Source organism: Solanum lycopersicum, chromosome 1 (genome assembly GCF_036512215.1).
Source record: "Solanum lycopersicum chromosome 1, SLM_r2.1".
Classification (NCBI taxonomy): Eukaryota; Viridiplantae; Streptophyta; class Magnoliopsida; order Solanales; family Solanaceae; genus Solanum; species Solanum lycopersicum.
This window is the reverse complement of record NC_090800.1, coordinates 92,980,413-93,000,547: the sequence shown is the minus strand read 5'-3', so window position 1 is coordinate 93,000,547 and position 20,135 is coordinate 92,980,413. Positions and strand designations below refer to the sequence as shown.

Genomic DNA, 20,135 nt, shown 5'->3' with positions numbered 1-20,135 from the left:
ATTATATTAAAAAAAAAAAAAAGTGGCTCATAAGCCATGAGGGATAACTTGTAAAAATCAATCTTCACGTACGTACGCAAACAATTTTTCAGATAGCTCATAAATATAAATCTGCTTTCAGAAAAAAAAAAATGAATAGTGTTTTTGATCTGGTATTGTTGCTTATCCATATGCATGATTGGTAGTGGATAGCACTATTTCCTCTGTAATTAGCTATATTGGGATATACAATGTGAATCAGAATTAATCGGGTTAATAAATATTGATTACCATAAAATAATTATATGAAAAAATGATTGGATGACAACACCTTTGATAAGCGAATTGTGTTTGAATAATACTAGTTCCTCGCCATTTAACAAATGCTCATTATCAATTCAAATTTTAATTATTTCCTAAAATCTAGCAAGAGATCCCTTCTAACAACATCTCTTAATTTGTCTACTATTATTTGTTAAAAATTAAAAATAAAACAAAAGCCCAATGGACTAGGACTGCTTTACATACGAGCTACAGCTTCAAGAATGTGCATCTTACATAAATTTCACTTTTTTATTATCTTAATTTTAAGAATTTTCGATAGTTTATAATATTACTTTTTACATTATATTTTGGCCTCGAGATATATGCATTACTAATGACTAGATACATGTCTGCGATAGTTTTTAAAGTCATAATACTCTATTTTATTAATTTGAATTGAAGGGGTGTAACTTATTTCCATAATTGAAGAATTAATTGTTAACGAAATTAACAACAAATTTTAAAAGATTCTTGATATCGACTTTAACAATTTTTCCTAAGATAACGAAATCATAAACCCAAATAATTTTGTTATTGTATTGTTCATCTTCTTCATCCATTCAATTCTCACCTTTGTATGTGAAAGTTTCGAATTATTTCCCAAATAGTCAATTACAGTGTTGTTGAGGCGTTTTCTTACAATTGTTGTCTTAATTTTTACGCCAACTTCTAGAATGTGGATCGTGCATCTCGCCATTAATGATACATGTATCTCGAGCATGTATCTCGCAGCCTGATTTGTAAATGTTTATACAAATGAATTTTAGAGAAATATGAACTGCATATATATGTTTCTCAACTTAAAAAATTATTGGATACATGTATTTCTCCATCAACAATACATGTATACTAAACATGTATTGCGTTATTTGTAAAAGTTTATACAATTGAACTTTTGAGCAAATTTTAGAGAAATGTGTATTTAGTATTCATTTGATGTGTCAAATATCAATTTTACACATTATATCTAAAAACATGTATCTCGTCAGACGTACAATATCCTGTTAACCTTTGGCTGTAATCGAGTATTACCCTTTCGGAGACTTAATATTGCAACAATTTCGCCGAATTAAGAGAGAAAAAGTCCAACCTCTTTTACTTAATAGTTTTGCCGGAGCAAGAATCACTTTTGATATTTGAAGGATGAAGGAAAGAAGAGAAATAGTGAAGGATTAGATTGACCGAGGAAAACAATTGATGAGAGAGAAAATATTGGATCATTAATTTTGGTGTTTAAAGGTAAAGATAATCAATCAAGATATTTGTTTACGTATCTTTTAAAATATACGATATAAAATTTTAAAAGTAATAATATATGTAATTGTTTAAAATGTAAAGGTAAATTTAGTATACATGGTGGGGATGCATGTCTCGTTAGATAGTTTTCCCTTCATCGAGGCATAATGGGCCCAGTCCATTTTCAGCAAACAACTGAACCACGGAATTAAAAAGCCCAAGACCAACCGAATGCCCATAGCTTACTCGACCTCATGAAGCGAATTGGCACCAAAAGGCACTGCATTTTCCCGCCTAAGATGTCCAATATAATGGTCCCAGTCCATTTAGGCCCATTACTTTCAAGATACCCAATATAACGGGCCCAGTCCATTTTCGGCAAACAATAGGACCCCAGAATGAAAAAGCCCATAACGTACTCGACCTCATTAAGCGAATTGGCGCCAAAAGGCATTGCATTTTCCCGCCAAAGATATCCATCACATTTACATCAAAGCCTCCCGCCTCAGATCAAGCCCTAACAATTTCTTTCTTCAATCCCAATCTGCAATCCTTACAGTTACATCCGAAAAAGTCCCGGCGAACGGAGGATGGCTTCCGACTCATCTCCGGTCAATGCTCGCGGCGGTAAGTGCACTGCATCACTTATGTCATCTGCTCGTATGTTTAGTATTTTTCTAAGTAGAAGTTTCTTAGGAAGAATTTGAAATGTACAGGTCCATCTACACCAGATGATTCCATTTCAAGTCCAATTGGCAACACTTACTCTTCTCCTGGCGACTCTGCTCGCCGGAAGCGTGGCCGCCGCTCGGCCTCATCGACGCCAGTAGCACCGTCAAATCGGCGATTCACAACTCCTGAGGCTACACCAACACCGTCGAGTACTAATCCTCGCCGTGGTGGAAGAAGAGCATCCTCCAACACTCCTACCGGTGCCGCGACTCCATCCTATGCCTCTGATGTTCCGCCTTCCTCAGAAGGCGGGGAAGGTGATGATGCCGATGATACCCCACCTATGTATGTGTGGGGCACAAACATCAGCGTGCAAGATGTAAACGCTGCAATCCTTAGGTTTTTGAGGAATTTCCGGGAGGATCCTTCTCAAACTGAGGGGAAATACATGAGGGCAGTTCATAATGTAATTGAAATGGAAGGCGACTCACTCGATGTTGATGCGCATGATGTGTTCGACTATGATGGTGATTTGTATACCAAAATGGTCAGATTTCCACTTGAGGTTCTAGCAATTTTTGACATTGTCTTAATGGACATGGTTAGCAGAATCAACCCACTCTTTGAAAAGCACATACAAGCTAGAATTTTCAATCTTAAGACGTCCACTTCAATGAGAAATCTCAATCCATCTGGTCAGTTGCATTCTAGTATGATATATTTTTCTTTTCAGGGTGTATAATAATACCTGGAGCTATATTAATATGTATTCTCTTCTGTCAGATATTGAGAAGATGGTGTCACTCAAAGGGATGATTATCCGTTGTAGTGCAATTATTCCAGAGATAAGAGAAGCAATATTTAGATGTCTTGTTTGTGGCTATTACTCTGACCCAATTGTCGTAGACAGAGGTTAGTTGAAAAGGTGGAATTTATTATCTTTTGTCCTTCATAAATTCTGGTCTCTATGTGCTAATACTTGATAATTATCAGGAAGAATTAGTGAGCCGACAATATGCGGCAAGCAAGAATGTCTGGCAAGGAACTCAATGACTCTGGTTCACAATAGATGCAGGTAAACATGACTACCTTTGTATCCTGATTTATCCTACTCGTACAAGGTTGATCATACTTATATATAAGGTGGTGATTGATTTTTTGGTCCTAATTTGATTAGCTGAAGCCAATATTTGAAAATTTATTCCCATCTCATCTTAATTGAGGAGCAGAAGTAGTTGCACTTGTTTTCAGTAATACTCAATTATCCACAAAGTTTGAGTTATTTATAATTACTTGGTATAACAGAGTTTTTAGCTGTTGTTTGTGTCCAATCCATTAAAATTACTACTAGTGATTTCTGATTAGCAATTTATTTAGTTTGTTCTCTAGTGCTAAAGGAGGCATACGTGTTGCTTAATCTAACAAATTTGTTGCTAATTATTATTGAAAGATAGAAGCATTACACTTGGATCCTGAGAATAGTGCAGGAGGAGAGATTGACTTCCAAAGTACAACACCATATCCAATTAAGATCTACCAACTATTTCTGATGATTCCTTATTACCAATTCATGGCAGTGATTGATGACCTTTCACACTTTATTGTCCTCTACACCTTCAACATATCTCAGCTTGACTTGAGGCATCTAGCTTAACATCCTTGCACTTTAGTCAAGGGACTTGGACTATTGATCAAGTTGTTGTGATTACTAGTTTGATTGCATTCTTGAATAATGTACCCTGAATGTTGGCTAACCTTATTATTAGACTTCGGCATTTTAAGTGATATATCATTTAAATGTGTTATCCCATACACTTATTGCAATTTTATCCAACTTGTTCTTCATCGACACAGGTTTGCTGATAAACAAATTGTGAGAGTTCAAGAAACACCAGATGAGATCCCTGAGGGAGGAACACCTCACACAGTAAGCTTGTTGATGCATGACAAGCTGGTGGATGCGGGGAAGCCAGGTGACAGAGTTGAAGTAAGATTTCATGTCATATATTGTTGATTGTGTATATAAGTCCAACATTCAGTTCCCGTTCTTTAATGTTAATACTTCAATGCTTATTTTGGTTGGTTAGGTCACTGGGATTTATAGGGCTATGAGTGTCAGAATTGGGCCAGCACACAGGACTGTAAAATCATTGTTCAAGGTAAGTCTTCCTATGTGGTTGCTTAGAGTAGCTTGAAAATTAGGCAGTCTGCCAATCTAAAAACCCATCACATATTCAAATTAGACTCTCAATATGCAGAAATTGATAAGACTTCTTTTTATTCCAGACTTACATTGACTGTCTTCATCTTAAGAAGACTGACAAATCAAGAATGCACGCAGAGGATCCAATGGAAATTGAAAATGGTGTTGTTGGAAATGATGAGCCTCTTGATCATGAAGAAAAGGTTACCCTTGTTCAACCTTCTTCTTGGAGGATAAGAGTGATCCAAGTTTTGTTAATGAAAGGTTGTTTTGGAATGACAGGTGGAGAAATTGATAGAACTATCTAAACAGCCTGATATCTATGAAAGGCTGACCAGGTCCTTGGCACCAAACATATGGGAGTTGGATGATGTTAAGAAAGGCCTTCTTTGCCAGGTACCACAACAGTCCACCTTTTATGCTCTGATTGCTTGTGCTTTAAAAGGAACATAGTTTATTTGATTTTTCCCTAAATATGGGTTGAGGCATAGTTGTTTTATATTGATTGTTAATTGCTCTCCATGTAGCTCTTTGGTGGAAATGCATTGACCTTGCCGTCTGGAGCAAGCTTCCGTGGTGATATCAACATTCTTCTTGTTGGTGATCCGGGGACCAGCAAATCACAACTGCTCCAGTATATTCACAAACTGTCTCCTCGTGGTATATACACAAGTGGACGAGGAAGTTCAGCTGTGGGGTTGACTGCTTATGTAGCCAAAGATCCCGAGACTGGTGAAACTGTATGATAACTGCTTATTGCTCTTTTGATTAGACTTTTACTAATTTGCAACTGCCAAAATTTGATTCAACAATTTACTCACAGGTCCTTGAGAGTGGCGCTCTGGTCTTGAGTGACAGAGGGATCTGCTGTATTGACGAGTTTGACAAAATGTCTGACAGTGCCAGGAGCATGTTACATGAGGTGAGACTTCAATCTCCAATTTCTTCCTAAACATTTTAGCATATTTTGATTTACAAGATGTAAATCAAAATAACTGTGTATGCCATCATAGCAAGTTAAAATGTTATTTAATCATCTTTTTTGTTGATTTCTCTTTAGGTGATGGAGCAACAAACTGTTTCAATTGCAAAGGCTGGAATTATCGCTTCGCTTAATGCTAGGACTTCAGTATTGGCATGTGCAAATCCAATTGGCTCCCGTTACAATCCCCGATTATCTGTCATTGATAATATACACCTTCCACCTACCCTGCTGTCTAGGTATAATTGTGTGAAAACTGCTAACATGCAGTAGTTTGATTTCTCATCTGTTTCTTTTAGCAAAATGCTGCTGGCTGTTGATCTGCATCCGGAATTGGATTTCAGCCACTTGGTGCTTGAACTGGTGGCATCTCTGACTAATCTTTGTGTGCTTTCCAGATTTGATTTGATATATTTAATTCTAGACAAAGCAGATGAGCAGACCGACAGGCGCCTTGCAAAGCACATAGTTGCTTTACACTCTGAGAATCCTGAGGTTGTTTGATTTGTTTCAGTAAATTTTCCAATTCAGTAGCTTGATAAAGAGTATTACGTAGCTGGTTAACTTTATTTTCCATCTCTGCAGAACTCTGAGCAAGAAGTGATTGACCTTCCAACATTAGCTTCATACTTGAGCTATGCTCGAAAACATATACATCCACAATTATCTGATGAAGCAGCTGAAGAATTGACTAGAGGTTATGTGGAGATGAGAAGAAAAGGGAATTTCCCCGGTAGCAGTAAAAAGGTCTATTTATGAATCAATCAAGTTATAAGTTTCATTGTCATATTATTATTCTGAAAGATACTGTGCAGATTATTATATTGCACTTTTCAAATAGTCCCCGTAAGTACTAGTGCTACTACCTGGTATTTATATGTAATCTTTCGCAGGTGATTACAGCTACACCAAGGCAGCTAGAGAGTTTGATACGTCTAGGTGAAGGTCTTGCTCGGATGCGTTTTTCAGAAAAGGTTGCATATCTCTCCTAGTGCTTGTCCTTTTTTTTGGGACTTCGCCTCATTATGATGCTATTGCTTTTATGTGCAGGTGGAGAAAAGAGATGTAGTGGAGGCTTTTCGACTTCTAGAAGTTGCATTGCAGCAGTCTGCAACTGACCATGCTACAGGTATAACCTGGAATTCCCATTCTATAATCTACAGTTATCATTGTCTTCTATCTAGAAATATCTTAGGACAATGAATCATCACAATAATTTGAGCATCTGGTGACACCTATTTTGCAACCTGCTTAGCATAATGTGAAGCATCTTTCTTATTACTCTATTTAATACCTAAGACGGATGAAAATGACCATGCAACAATTTTGCCTTGTATCTAACCATTCAGCTTAGCTCTATCCTTTTGACAACTATTCTTAGTACTATAAAGTAAACTTTTGCTTGAACAAAATCTTAAGATTCCATAAACTTGACTGTTACCTCTTTCTTATCATGTTCAATTGCTAACTCATTTCTTATACTGTTACCTTGTTGAAGTATTCTGAGCGCTTGTATTCCTTGAGCAGGAACCATTGACATGGATCTCATCACAACTGGAGTATCTGCAAGTGAAAGGATGAGAAGGGAGAATTTGGTGTCAAGCACCCGCAACATAATTATGGAGAAGATGCAGCTTGGGGGACCATCAACTCGTTTGCTAGAGGTATGTGAAACTTGTTGAAAATATACTTTAATAGCATTTCAGTGTAACTGAAAAGAAATTCAGTACTGACTTTTGCTTACTTCAATGTATAGTTACTGGAAGACGTCAAGAAGCAAAGTTCTGGTGGTGAAGTCCACCTAGCAGATGTAAATTTCTCTCACTCAACTCTCTCTCTCTGTGCACTTTTGATTAAGAAGTCATCTGATGTTCTTTCCCTCTTATCAGCTGCGAAATGCACTGGCTACCCTCGCAACCGAAGGACTGGTTGTTGTTCATGGAGACACTGTGAAGAGAATATGATGAGAGGAGTGCTCCGGAAACTTGGGTCGATATGCACATTGACATTATTTGCTAGAGCATTCACATGCACTTGGCATATCCGCGGTCTACTTCACTGTGCCCTTTGAAACGATTAGCCATATTGTAAGAGTAACATGTATGACTTTGCAATCTAGTGTTTTTGTCTTTGAACTTGATCTTTAATTAAGAGCTTGGGTTAAGTTAAAACATGAATCTGTAAAATAGAAATTAGATGATAGGTTCCGTGCACAACATCGCCGGTTCTGGCGTATATTTGTTGAGAGTTGGCGAAAAACATTTCATTTACATGTTAATTTAAACTGTATCCAATTTATCTGTTGTTAATAGTCCAAATCAACCCATGTAGCTCACCCAAAATTAGAGACTTGAATATGTAATTTCAGACTCTTTACTACGTTTGGATTCTGGAAAGAGAAGAAGACTGAGTTCCCTCTAGCAGGATTGGAATCTACGTTCAACTCCTTTTTTAGTCATAAAAGCAGGCTTACCTGTGGTAATTTCCATCCACACTGTTCATTTTTTTTTCTTAAAAGGGATGAAGTAGAAAAACAGGCGAGGGGGAATATAGGAAGAAATATTATCAACAAATTGATGTGGCTGGAGGGACACTTGGAACGTGCAGCTTTGTTTGTATCTGTCAGTGGGTCCCATTTAAACATCATGTGTTCATTATTTGTCCACAGGTGATCCTCCTCCGGAAATTTCGTCTACAGATTTTTATGGATTATATATAGGGTATTAGCATAGTTTGTATAATTGATTTACTTTAAGTATATGCTTCGTTAAAATATGCGGTGAAGTCACTGATTTTCATTGGGAGTTTAAAATATCATGAAAATTATATGTATAAAACTAATAATTTAACTTTTGAATCTATAGTACTTATTCTGTTTTGCTTTATTTGTCTATTAACTTAATATATAGTACAATTAAAAAAAATAAAATGGATTTTAACATTTTTGTGATAGAGAGATTCCTTTATATTTTCTTATTTATATTTCGGTCCACCCTAATTGAAATATGTGCAAAAAGATTAATACTAAAATAATAAAATTATATTTTTTGAACAGATCTAATAATAAAATTATATTTTTCAAACAGATCTTATGATTCATCAGTATCGTTTGTGACCATTGCAAAATTCGTGATTGATTCAGAATATTATGTTATATGAGTTTTTTCACTTGTAACAATTGGATTGGTGATGCCTCCAACCTATTCTACGTAGCACAGTGTGGCTCAACATAATAATTACAATAATAATCTCTTTTAAGTTTTTCTTTTTCACACGTAACTTTAACTAGTTGCTCAATTCTCATTTATAATTGTTTTTATTTATTTTCAAGAGCAAAAACATGATCCCTTTTTCCTTCATATTTTATACTAATTTTATTTTTGTCGAATATACGCCACTATACTGTACTCCTGTAGCTTAAAGCCTTTTTATATAAAAAAATGCCTTATGCAAGAACTTACAAATATAAGGTCTATGTATTTCTGTACTAGTTTAATTCGTGATTAATACTTCTTTGTTTAGTAAAAAGATTACAAATTTTAAGAATATTAATTAAAATGTTCTAGGCACAAACAAAATAACACATGAATACACTTTTTAAATGTTGGACATATATCCTAAAAATTATGTTAGATGATTTTCTGTTAATATTTTGAAGCGAAATAGTTTTATTATGCTGAGTTTATAAATTTAAATTTTAAATTTTAAATTATTTACTTTAAGAAATAATTCTAAATAATTTTTATAAAGTATAAGAAGATGGTACGAAGTAACCTTAAAATACGGTATATGAATGAGATTTTCATTTCCTTTAAAATTACAGAAGTATAAGATGAATTTATAAAAAGAGCATATAAATATATTTATTAAATTTAAGTTGAACTAATAATTAAAGATAGTGAAAAATTTCGCTAGAATAAAACAAAAAATAATAATTTTTTTACATAAATGATAATTAAAGTTATGAACAAGAGATTAATTACTATCCACAGATAAGATATAAAAAATTACATAGTTAAATTAATTTTAAAAAATACTTATTTATTTTAATTTAATTATTATAATTTATTTTTTAAAAATTAATGATTTTTAGCTCGTTTTTTTTTTAAAAAAACACGTTGCTGTTGTATGATGTATATATTTTTGTAAAGGAACTTTATGTTAAAGCAATAAATATAATTAAAGAGAACCGAGGGTGCGAAATAGGAAATAACAAGAATAGTAAATCCGAGTCGCGTGAATAATGTGGAAGCGGTAAGAAAGAAATAAAACTCAGCTACTCCTTCTTTACTGTGTGATGTGATCCATATATCATTTGTAGAGGAGAGAAGAAAGTCAGAGCACAGATTTGAAACTCGGGTCGGAGGAGCAGAAGAATAGCTACAATGGCGGAGCAAACTGGTGGAGGATGCTGTCCGCCGATGGATCTGTTCCGTTCAGAGTCGATGCAACTCGTCCAAATCATCATTCCGAATGAATCTGCTCATCGGACAATCGATTATCTTGGAGAAATCGGACTAATTCAGTTCAAAGATGTGCGTTTCTTAATATCTATACTTTTTTCTTTTTTTCGCGATGTTTATTTGTGTTTGATGTATTCTTATCCTGTACTATCGGATAATTGTGTGGACTTGCTGTATGGCTAGGGTTTATATGTTGTTTTCTGCTTTATTTTAGGTTAAATTTGGACGAATTTGAGATTTAGGATTTAGAACAGTGTTAAGAGTTTGTTTACTTTCTTGTTTCTGCAATATTGATCAAGAATCGGTTCAATTAATCAGGCATTGACGTTATAAAGTTAGAACAAATCGTTAATTCTAGATGCTGAACAGTATCAGAGCTAATTCACTTTCTTGTTTCTGCGATATTGATCAAGATTCGGTTCAATTAGTCGGGCATTATCATTATAAAGTTTGAACAAATATTAATTCTAGATGCTCTTGTTTTTATCCACTGTTTTATCTTGATTTTTACGATTCCTTCCTTAGCAACATTGATTTTGCTATGTCTGTATGTTTGGTAGGAATTAGGATCTTTTATTAGATAAGGGCGTTTAAAGGTAGATATACTGCTTTCAGACTTTCAGTACTGATTTAGTTTTAAACTACTTAATAAATTTTCTCATTTTGGCTTCATTCTGATTTTTGAGTGGGCTGTCTCTATTGACAAACTTCATTTGATAATTGAGTAATATATGTAGATGTATTCCATTTAAGGTGTAACATAACATAATCCTTTTTATAAAATATTGACAATTATCTTGAAACTTTTGCAATTTTTGAAAAAGTGCTATTGACTCATCTCTGATGCACAAATTTACTATAGCCTGATATTTCAGGATCATCATACAAAAAGAAAAGGCACTGAAGTATAAAAACTTTTTCTTTTTATGATGAGGGAACATGTAGTCGCTACCCTTTGGTGCACACAACCTTTACAAGAGTTCGCAAACCACACAGGTGAGGTAAACTAGGCAATCCCGTGCGACAAGCTCGAACCTGAAGGTCAACCCCTAGCTGTTGCAAGCAATTGGTTTCGAACTTGAGACCTCCATTGTGGAAGTCCAAGCCAAACCATCCGAGCCATCCTGAAGGGTTAAAATGCATGAAATTTACTTATTTAGTCTTATCTACATCTTGGGTGCTCTCTGCAATAACTTTGTTAGAACTCCACTCATGATTTTGTTTCCTCACAGTTGCTTATGCAAGCTGTCTTTGTTATATTTATATTGTTTTAGGGGCCTCGGACTTGTTAATTATAATTAATCAAGTGCAGTGATGTTAAGTGCATATTATATGGACTATTTACTGGTTTATGAGATCTTTATCTTTGCATTTTATTTATCCAATTTTCGTTTTTTTACAGTTGAATGCCGAAAAGAGCCCATTTCAACGAACATATGCTAATCAGGTATTCAATGAAATAGTTAATAATCCGCTCAATTCCAGAATAGTTTACTCTATTGTACTCTACTCTATTGTACTCTCATCTTTCTCTTACTTTAGTTCTCCATTCAGTCACATTATAGTGATCAAAATCTGGTTAATTATCTTTTGGGATTATCAGCCATTACTTAAAGATTGGGGTAGGAGAATTAGGTTGTTTATTATTTTTGTGGGAAAAAGGAAGAAATCCTCTTTATGAGTAGAGAATCTTATCGATGTAATTATAACTTTTTACATTTTATTTTTTTGGTTCTTTCCATCAATCAGGTTGTTGTGTTTCTTTCTTGATGGATTGTTCCATTTCCAGTCTTTTGGACTAATTTTTCCTCAGAATAGCATTAACTAGAGGGGTTGGTGAAATTAACCCAATTAGTAAATCCTTTGATGATGTACCCATGCCGTCCATATTGCTGTCATGTTAACTTCTTTTAAGGACCTGAATTGTCTGGCGCTGAAAAGAACCTTTCTTTTGAATGACTGCCAATGATATGAGCTTCCACAAAATATCCTCATCTAATTTTTGGTCTTCCTTTAGAGCCATTCAATAATGATCACACACTTTTGCCTGACAACAGGTAAAGTTTAAAAGCTATTCCTCTCCTTTCTGCGAACACAATATTCACATCCTTCTGCTTTCTTGTCATCTCCCTTCCTCATGTTGAAGGGAAACAAACAAAAAGAGGAACAAGGAACCAGGGGGGAATGTGGGAGAACTCACAATATCTTAATCTAGCTATTTGTTCCTCCCAATTAACTAAACCTCAATTCTCATGTTTAGTTTTAAATTAGTGACCCTAAGGTTTACATTTTACAACTACCACAACAAAGGTGTTGGAACTTGTGAATTTTAACAGAAACAGTCTTATGAGACGTGCTCATTTTGTATCTAGAGAACTTAGTTGTTATGTGTCAAACTGAAAGCTCCAGCGTAGGTAGTAACTTGAATGACTTTGTGCATAGATGTCATTGAGTCACATTTTTGTAGTGCCTGACACCTTTTTGTAAATGTGAAATATGTTAGGTGCTTTCTTTAAAGATATTTGTTTATCTTCTTTTGCATATATCTTCTTCGCTCTTGCTATTCAGAACTGGTAACCTTATACATATAACACTGTATTCCTTGTGCAGATCAAAAGATGTGGAGAGATGGCTCGTAAGTTACGTCTATTTAAGGAACAAATGTCCAAAGCAGGCTTGTTATCTTCTTCTACATCTGCCACACAAGTTGACTTAAGTTTTGATGACCTTGAGGTATGTTTAGTCATCTGTTTGTATGTCAATTACCTTTGTTCAATGACTCAACACAGCTTGTTTGTGTACTAGGTCAAGCTTGGAGAACTTGAATCAGAGCTGATAGAAATGAATGCTAATGGCGATAAGTTACAACGTTCATACAATGAGCTTGTGGAATATAGACTTGTTTTGAAAAAGGTGCAATTTCTTGGTTTATCAACGTCGGAAGAATTCCTAGTATTGTTTAGTTTACTATTCGACTTTTGAAAAAAAGAAAGCTGATTGTCAATATAGTATTTTACACATTCTATATGTTTTCTAGGCTGGTGAGTTTTTCCACATAGCACAAAGCAGTGCTGAAGCTCTACATCGAGAACAGGCATCAAATCAAACTGGCGAACAATCATTAGAAACTCCTTTGCTATCAGAACAGGTAAACCTTGATATTTAGAAAATTGTATATTTTCTTCCTTTGGAGTAACTCTGTAGTTGGTTTCGGATTCTTAGGAAGCAGTGACTGATCCATCCAAGCAAGTTAAGTTAGGATTTATTACTGGACTTGTTCCGAGAGAAAAATCGATGGCCTTTGAGAGGATTCTCTTTCGTGCTACCCGGGGTAATGTGTATTTGAGGCAGGCTGTAGTTGAAGAGCCCGTCATCGATCCCGTTTCTGGAGAGAAGGTATTTTCATCAACTTTTGATAAGATTCATGGACAAAAATTGATTGCAAAGCATGTCTTTTATCTAGTAGTTTTATCCTTGTTTGCAACTCAATAAAGAGTTTTTGATCACATAAAATCAGCGGGACACCTCTACCGAAAAGTGGATGCTCGTGATATTATTTATGTTGGTATCTATATGCCATATGGTCTAATTGGATGTTTTTGAATGTCGATTTGGGCTTTCCATAGTGTTTCAGTGCTCTCTGCGACTCTCCCAGCAAAATGTAATAAGTACTTATTCTTTTTAGAAACTTTAATCAGTATCTGTTTTTTTGTGAGAAAGAATGTTTTCTTTTGAATATCTACTTGTTTCTTGTCAACTTTGTAATTCACAAATATCTGATGGTACATATTCATACTTGTAGATATGAATATAATTTGTGGCCATTTGTTATGAAGTTGTTATCATATCTCAATAAATAAATTAATAAAAATGTTCCAGAAGTTATGCAACGTTTAATTTGATAGAAAGCACTGTTGATTACAGCTGCTCCCTACTAGCTACAATCAGAAAGTTGATTTTCATTTTTGGTCAGACTAGCATATATCTGCTAATCAAAGAATGATTTATTCTACTCTTTGGGTAATTTCAGGTTGAGAAAAACGTATTTGCAGTCTTCTTTTCTGGTGAAAGAGCAAAGAGCAAAATTCTCAAAATATGTGAAGCTTTTGGAGCAAATCGTTATTCTGTCCCCGAGGACCTTGGTAAACAGGCCCAGATGATCACTGAGGTATGCATTACATCCTTTATTTTTCCTAGGCCATCCTTGCTGCAGTTCCGTCCCTTTCTGCTTTTATCAACTTAGTTATTTTTGAGTAATAGCTAACTAAAACAGCATCTGGTCTCAAAGTCATTGTGGTGAATTAGCATTTACAAGTCAAAGAAAGTAACAAAAGGAACATCTTCTTGTATGTGAGGAGAAGAAAATCTGATACAAATCATCTATTTGTTGGTGTTAACTATTATTGTGATATTGTTATTGTTTAGAAGAAAATGCCTTCTTCCTTATCTGGCATCACTGTACAACTAATTTATGGAAGTCTGAATCTGTCTGGTTGGTACTTCTTATTTATTTGGAATACTAAGAATAAAGTATGTCTACGATGTCCCTTTGCAGGTCTCTGGAAGAATCTCAGAGCTAAAGACGACCATAGATGCTGGCTTGGTGCACCGGGGAAATTTATTACGAACTATTGGTGAACACTATGATAGATGGAATATTTTGGTTAGTTATTAAACAATATTATTGTTCTCATTACCAAGCCTTTTTAACTTCTTGAAGAAACCTATTTTTGCATATTTGTTGTTTGTGTAGAGCTTTTATTCCGTAATTTATATGAATGGCTTAATGTTTGTCTATCAGCTTTTGTTCTACTGAGCACATCTTTTTGATTATTTTAGGCGAGGAAAGAGAAATCAATTTATCACACTCTCAACATGCTTAGCATTGATGTGACCAAAAAATGTCTGGTGGCTGAAGGTTGGAGTCCTGTTTTTGCAACCAAACAGGTGACTATTTTTTTATCTTTCATTTCTTGGTCATGGATGGTACTCAGGTTCATGTATGAGATGAAAGACTAACAGGAAAAGGAGAGTGTAATTGTCTTATGATCAGATCTGGTGATGTTACTCCCTTAACTTAACAATGGAAAAAGACTTCTCTCCCTTTCCTTGATATTTCCTGTCAATTTAGTAGTGGAAAGATGTCCACTTTGGCATATATATAAGCATGTTAATTTAGTAAATGATGTATGATCGTGCAGATCCAGGATGCGCTGCAACGGGCAACACATGACTCAAATTCAGAAGTTGGTGCAATCTTCCGGGTTCTGCGAACCCGAGAAATGCCGCCTACATATTTTCAAACAAATAAATTTACTTCTTCTTTTCAGGATATTGTCGATGCATACGGGTGTGTCTCTAGTCCAAACTTTGGATTCCTTTTATGGAAAGATTAAACGATGATTTTTCTCTTTTTCTGGTTGTCTATATGGGTCAAGTATCTGTCTTCTGCAATTTTAAAGACCAAAATTCGTTGGTTGTTATCTCTCTTGCAGTTTCTGGCATTTGTAAGATATGTTCTTTTGGGGTAACGAAGATTAATACGAGTTGCTATATTTAAATACCATATTCTCCCTTATATATCACTGAATATCTGTCCCCTAAAGAATAACTAATATCTATTATTCAGTTTGGAAACAGAAATGCCTACTGATTATGAACAACTATAACTTAGCACTTGAAATTGCCAATATCTTTTTGCTCAAGTAAACAAACATTTTTTCTATCAAAAAGTGAAAAGATTGACTTGGCAAACATAGATTGATCATGTTTATATCCTTACATATCTTTAACGGGATCCTTTAAATGTTAAGTTTTCTTAGAACAGAGGTATCATATAGCCTAAAGAAGCCTGCCACTTTTACTTCTGTAGAATTGGGGAATTCTGTTGACAACTAAAGTGATAGCGTATTTGAGGTCATTGGTGCTTGCATTTGTAGACTAACCCTCTTTCTTTAGTGATAGAAGTGCACACAGTTAGTTTCAACCTTTATACTATTTCTAATACTTACTGTATACGATGTTGTTAGTCATATTCATGCTGTTTGATCAACTGTTGCAGGGTGGCTAAATATCAGGAAGCAAATCCTGGTGTTTACACTATCGTCACATTTCCATTCCTTTTCGCAGTTATGTTTGGTGACTGGGGTCATGGTATCTGTCTGTTGCTTGCTACCATGTTCTTCTTATTCAATGAGAAGAAATTCTCCAGTCAGGTGACTATTGCATTTCTACTTATGTATTACACATTACCTAGTTGGATTGGTTGAAAGACCCAACTGGATATGTCTGTTACATCAGTTTGCTTAAAAAAACGTAGGAATCACCTCTTAATTCCCTTGTAACAAACCCTACAAAAGATCCCTTGAAATAATGCTTAGGGGATGTCGTTTGTTGTCTAGTGACCGCGACATGCTAAGACCTATGTCAGCTTCTTGTCAATTGTAAAAATAGATGTATTTTTATTATTTGGTGTAATGAAGACTTCTCTACTGATGTTGATGTAACGATTGGAGGTTTTGAAGTCCTTGCAGCTACTTAGGATTCATACCAGACCCCGGCAATAACTGTGTACTATAGAGCTTTTAGTATTTATAAAATACCTTATTTATCAAAACTAGGTCAGCTTATTAAGTGAGCAAGGAATAGGTGTATGTTCATCAGGCAGGTATAACTTGAGGTACCTCTAAATGACACAACATTTTCATAGTTTCAACAAAGGAAAAAAAACTACATGGGTTACAGTTATTAAGTTGATAATGTATGCTCAAAGGTTCTTCAATGATAAGAACATTTCTCTTGGAAGATTAGCAGAAAGTTGATAATGTATGCTCAAAGGTTCTTCAATGATAAGAACATTTCTCTTGGAAGATTAGCAGAAATCTGAGTGTGTTGGTCTGGCGTCGTCCACATTCTAGTAATTCTCTTGTGCAGGTTTTGGTTAATTGGGGTATACTTTGATTAAGAATATTCTTAGAACTATTAGTTTGGTTATAGTTTATGGCAGTAATGGAATTTTTCCAAGTGAATTACGTACGCCCTTTCTGCTGGAGCATGAATGTAAATTATTTGAAACATGATAGATAATGATCATGAATGCAGAAACTTGGAGACATCATGGAAATGACTTTTGGAGGGCGATATGTGATATTTATGATGTCCCTCTTCTCAATATACACGGGCCTGGTCTATAATGAGTTCTTCTCTGTGCCGTTTGAGTTGTTTGGAAAATCAGCATATGGGTGTCGTGATCCTTCTTGTAGGTATGGGTTTATAAAAATAATTTTTTTGATAGATTAGAGTTGTTTCCTTTATTAATACCTTTAGGTATCGTTTGGTAGAGTGTATAAAAATAATACCCAGTATTTATTTACTAAAGTATCCTTCACAATTATGGTGGAAAAGATGTAAAGTACTTTTCAGGGGTAATTGGTTCTTTAACCATATTAATGCATATATTAAATCCTTTGCATTACTAATACCTAGAAATCCATGGTATTAGTAATACACTCCTCAATACACAATAGCGTCTATAACATTAGTTGTAAATAGCATGAACAAATGCACCAAACAAGGGACTACTAAAACATATAATTAATGCATGCATTATTTTGCTATACACTCTACCAAACGACCCCGTAGTGTCTTGTCTGTTGCAATTTGGCTAATCCTAGTTGGCTTGATTGTAGGGATTCTACCACTGCAGGCTTAATCAAAGTGCGTGACACTTATCCATTTGGTGTCGATCCAGCATGGCATGGTTCACGTAGTGAGCTGCCGTACCTCAATTCATTGAAGATGAAAATGTCTATCCTTATTGGGGTGGCCCAGATGAACCTTGGGATAATTTTGAGCTTTTTCAATGCTCTGTTCTTTCGCAATGGTGTGAACATTTGGTAAGTTCCATTGCATTCAGGTTACAGTCCCTAGATTTCTGGCAGTGTCATGTATCGGTTTAGATGTTTCAATCAAGATGTTGACAGTTAGCCAAACTTTGCAATGTCAGGTGTCAATTTATTCCCCAAATGATATTTTTGAATGCTCTGTTTGGATATCTGTCCGTCCTTATCATTGTGAAGTGGTGCACCGGGTCCAAAGCTGATTTATACCATGTAATGATATACATGTTTCTTAGCCCGACAGATGAGCTCGGCGAAAACCAACTTTTTGCTGGTCAGAAGATGACTCAGGTTGAGTATCCCTTCATAACCACACTTTGTACAATTTTTCACATTTCGATGGGAGATGTCTGATTTCACTTTGATTTTTGTTAACATTTGGCCAGCTTGTCCTGCTACTCTCGGCCCTTGTTGCTGTCCCATGGATGCTTTTTCCAAAGCCCTTCCTATTGAAAGCTCAGCATGAAGTATGTTTGCTTAACTTGTTTCTCTGTCCTTTTCACTTATTCATAAGCTTTTGTTTGTTGAACTTTTAATGATATTTGTTTTGCTACTTATTTAGAGGCACCAAGGACAGTCCTACACAGCACTTCAGGAGGCAGAAGAGTCTTTATTAGTGGAGAGTAATGATGATTCTGGTCATCATGGAGAATTCGAGTTCAGTGAGATTTTTGTTCATCAGCTCATTCACACAATTGAATTTGTACTTGGAGCAGTCTCAAACACAGCTTCGTACCTTCGTCTGTGGGCTCTCAGGTATGCTTGAGGAGTTAGGATGTGTTTATCTCCTGCTTTATTCTAGTAACACAATTCTTTGTTTGCTTCTATGCTGAAACCTTGCTCATAATAGTCGTTGAATAGATTTTAGACAAAATGTTTGGCCCTTAGATTTTTATATCTTGCTTCATTGTTGGAATGATTAACTATAATGGGTATATGTGGTTATTGGGAATGGAATCTCTTCTTGAATCTCCATAACCAGTGATATGCTTTATGTTTGCCCCATAGGGGTCTGTTTAGAGGCCAAGTGAGAGAGGATGTATTGGATAGTGGCTGCTCAGTAGTAAGCTTTCATATTGGTATGTTATCAATAGGAGAGATGACATTGTCAAATTACCTAATTGGGAAAATCTCCCTGGGCTTTATATTAAAGGAGAATCTAATTGAAAATGCTGCTGGAATTTAAAAGAGATGGACCAAAATTAAATTGTATTAAAAAAACCACTCATCCTGTACTTCATTGTAGTCGCCCAGAACACCCCAACTATTACTATATATCCTGTTCATAATTTGCATTAGTAAAATCCCTACCAGTGTAAAGTTAACCCTGTATTAACTCATCACTTGACCAAATTACCCCATAAATATTATTACACATCACCTTTCTATTAACAGAATAATTTCCAATGTTGCTTTTTTTCAGCCTTGCACACTCTGAGCTGTCCAGTGTATTCTACGAAAAGGTTCTACTTCTCGCCTGGGGGTAAGTTATTCTATGTTCGTTGACTAATAGCTTCCTACACTATTGGTTCAAATTGATTACATGTTTGGTTCTCTGAGAATAAGCTGTCAAATATCAAGTTTGTATTTGCAGATCTCCAATATATATAAATCTGAATGCCCTAGGCTTTAGCTGGCATGTAGTGGACTGAATATTCCGGGAAGAAAAAAATGATATATTTGTATATTATTAATACATTTAAAAAAATTTACTTATGCTCCTCAGGTACAACAATATCATTATTCTCATTGTTGGCATCATTGTATTCATCTTTGCCACTGTTGGAGTGTTGTTGGTGATGGAAACACTCAGTGCCTTCCTACACGCATTGCGACTTCACTGGGTGGAGTTCCAAAATAAGTTTTACGAGGGAGATGGATACAAGTTTAGTCCTTTCTCATTCAAATTGATTGATTTGGGGGAGGATGAATGAGTAAGCATCAAAGGTTCTCAGAGATGAAGCTCGCTGTTTGTAAAAGAATGTGTATGTTATTCTTTTCTGCTTGAATGGTCATCTTAGTGGAGGGGATAAGATCATTTTTTTCTCCTTTTCATTTTTGGTGGGATGGAGCAGTATTCTGTGAGCACGCTCCACTCTATTTGTTTTATTGGCACCGAGAGAAATAAGCATTCCTGCATGTGAGGTTCACAGCAAAGAAAGCAGCATCTGTGCAGCTGCAACTTTTAGATGGTATAATAAGTTATTTGTTAATTGTATTTGTTGTGTTGTGTGATCCAGAAATGGTCGATGTTTTGTGCGACAGATATGGCGGGTCAGTTTGCCTGTAAATTAATCATACCACGTATGTTTATTAGCGTTTCTATTGGTAATAATGAGATCATGTGAACACAACATTCGTGGTGCATTCTTTATCCT

At 35.3% G+C, this 20,135-nt stretch overlaps 2 protein-coding genes across 2 annotated transcripts; both read left to right on the top strand.

Moving 5' to 3' along the window:
* The first annotated feature begins 1,954 nt into the window (after window positions 1-1,954).
* LOC101264867 (DNA replication licensing factor MCM4) lies at window positions 1,955-7,567 on the top strand. Its single transcript, XM_004230816.5, has 18 exons — window positions 1,955-2,166; window positions 2,256-2,906; window positions 2,995-3,123; window positions 3,205-3,286; window positions 4,066-4,198; window positions 4,299-4,370; window positions 4,498-4,617; window positions 4,697-4,810; window positions 4,942-5,154; window positions 5,238-5,336; window positions 5,475-5,635; window positions 5,795-5,891; window positions 5,982-6,143; window positions 6,290-6,370; window positions 6,447-6,525; window positions 6,924-7,060; window positions 7,153-7,206; window positions 7,286-7,567. Exons 1-18 carry the CDS (start codon window positions 2,130-2,132, stop codon window positions 7,358-7,360), a joined length of 2,496 nt encoding a protein of 831 aa, XP_004230864.1. The 5' UTR covers window positions 1,955-2,129; the 3' UTR covers window positions 7,361-7,567.
* Window positions 7,568-9,564: 1,997 nt separating this feature from the next.
* On the top strand, window positions 9,565-20,111 carry LOC101265176 (V-type proton ATPase subunit a3). The gene is made up of 18 exons (XM_004230817.5): window positions 9,565-9,931; window positions 11,262-11,306; window positions 12,470-12,592; window positions 12,665-12,772; window positions 12,897-13,007; window positions 13,082-13,255; window positions 13,890-14,027; window positions 14,415-14,522; window positions 14,699-14,806; window positions 15,061-15,209; window positions 15,921-16,074; window positions 16,961-17,121; window positions 17,548-17,754; window positions 17,865-18,048; window positions 18,144-18,224; window positions 18,320-18,513; window positions 19,181-19,240; window positions 19,484-20,111. The coding sequence occupies exons 1-18, from the start codon at window positions 9,782-9,784 to the stop codon at window positions 19,689-19,691; spliced, it is 2,463 nt and encodes an 820-aa protein (XP_004230865.1). The 5' UTR covers window positions 9,565-9,781; the 3' UTR covers window positions 19,692-20,111.
* Window positions 20,112-20,135: the final 24 nt, after the last annotated feature.

What these genes read in the sequence shown, in the direction of transcription:
- LOC101264867 (XM_004230816.5), top strand. Translation starts at nt 2,130, where the DNA reads ATGGCTTCCGACTCATCTCCGGTCAATGCTCGCGGCG. An exon ending in CCCAATTGTCGTAGACAGAG is followed by an intron (nt 3,124 to 3,204) that starts GTTAGTTGAAAA and finishes GATAATTATCAG; the next exon opens with GAAGAATTAGTGAGCCGACA. An exon ending in AGAAAGGCCTTCTTTGCCAG is followed by an intron (nt 4,811 to 4,941) that starts GTACCACAACAG and finishes CTCTCCATGTAG; the next exon opens with CTCTTTGGTGGAAATGCATT.
- LOC101265176 (XM_004230817.5), top strand. Translation starts at nt 9,782, where the DNA reads ATGGCGGAGCAAACTGGTGGAGGATGCTGTCCGCCGATGGATCTGTTC. An exon ending in GATATTGTCGATGCATACGG is followed by an intron (nt 15,210 to 15,920) that starts GTGTGTCTCTAG and finishes CAACTGTTGCAG; the next exon opens with GGTGGCTAAATATCAGGAAG. An exon ending in CGCAATGGTGTGAACATTTG is followed by an intron (nt 17,755 to 17,864) that starts GTAAGTTCCATT and finishes TTGCAATGTCAG; the next exon opens with GTGTCAATTTATTCCCCAAA.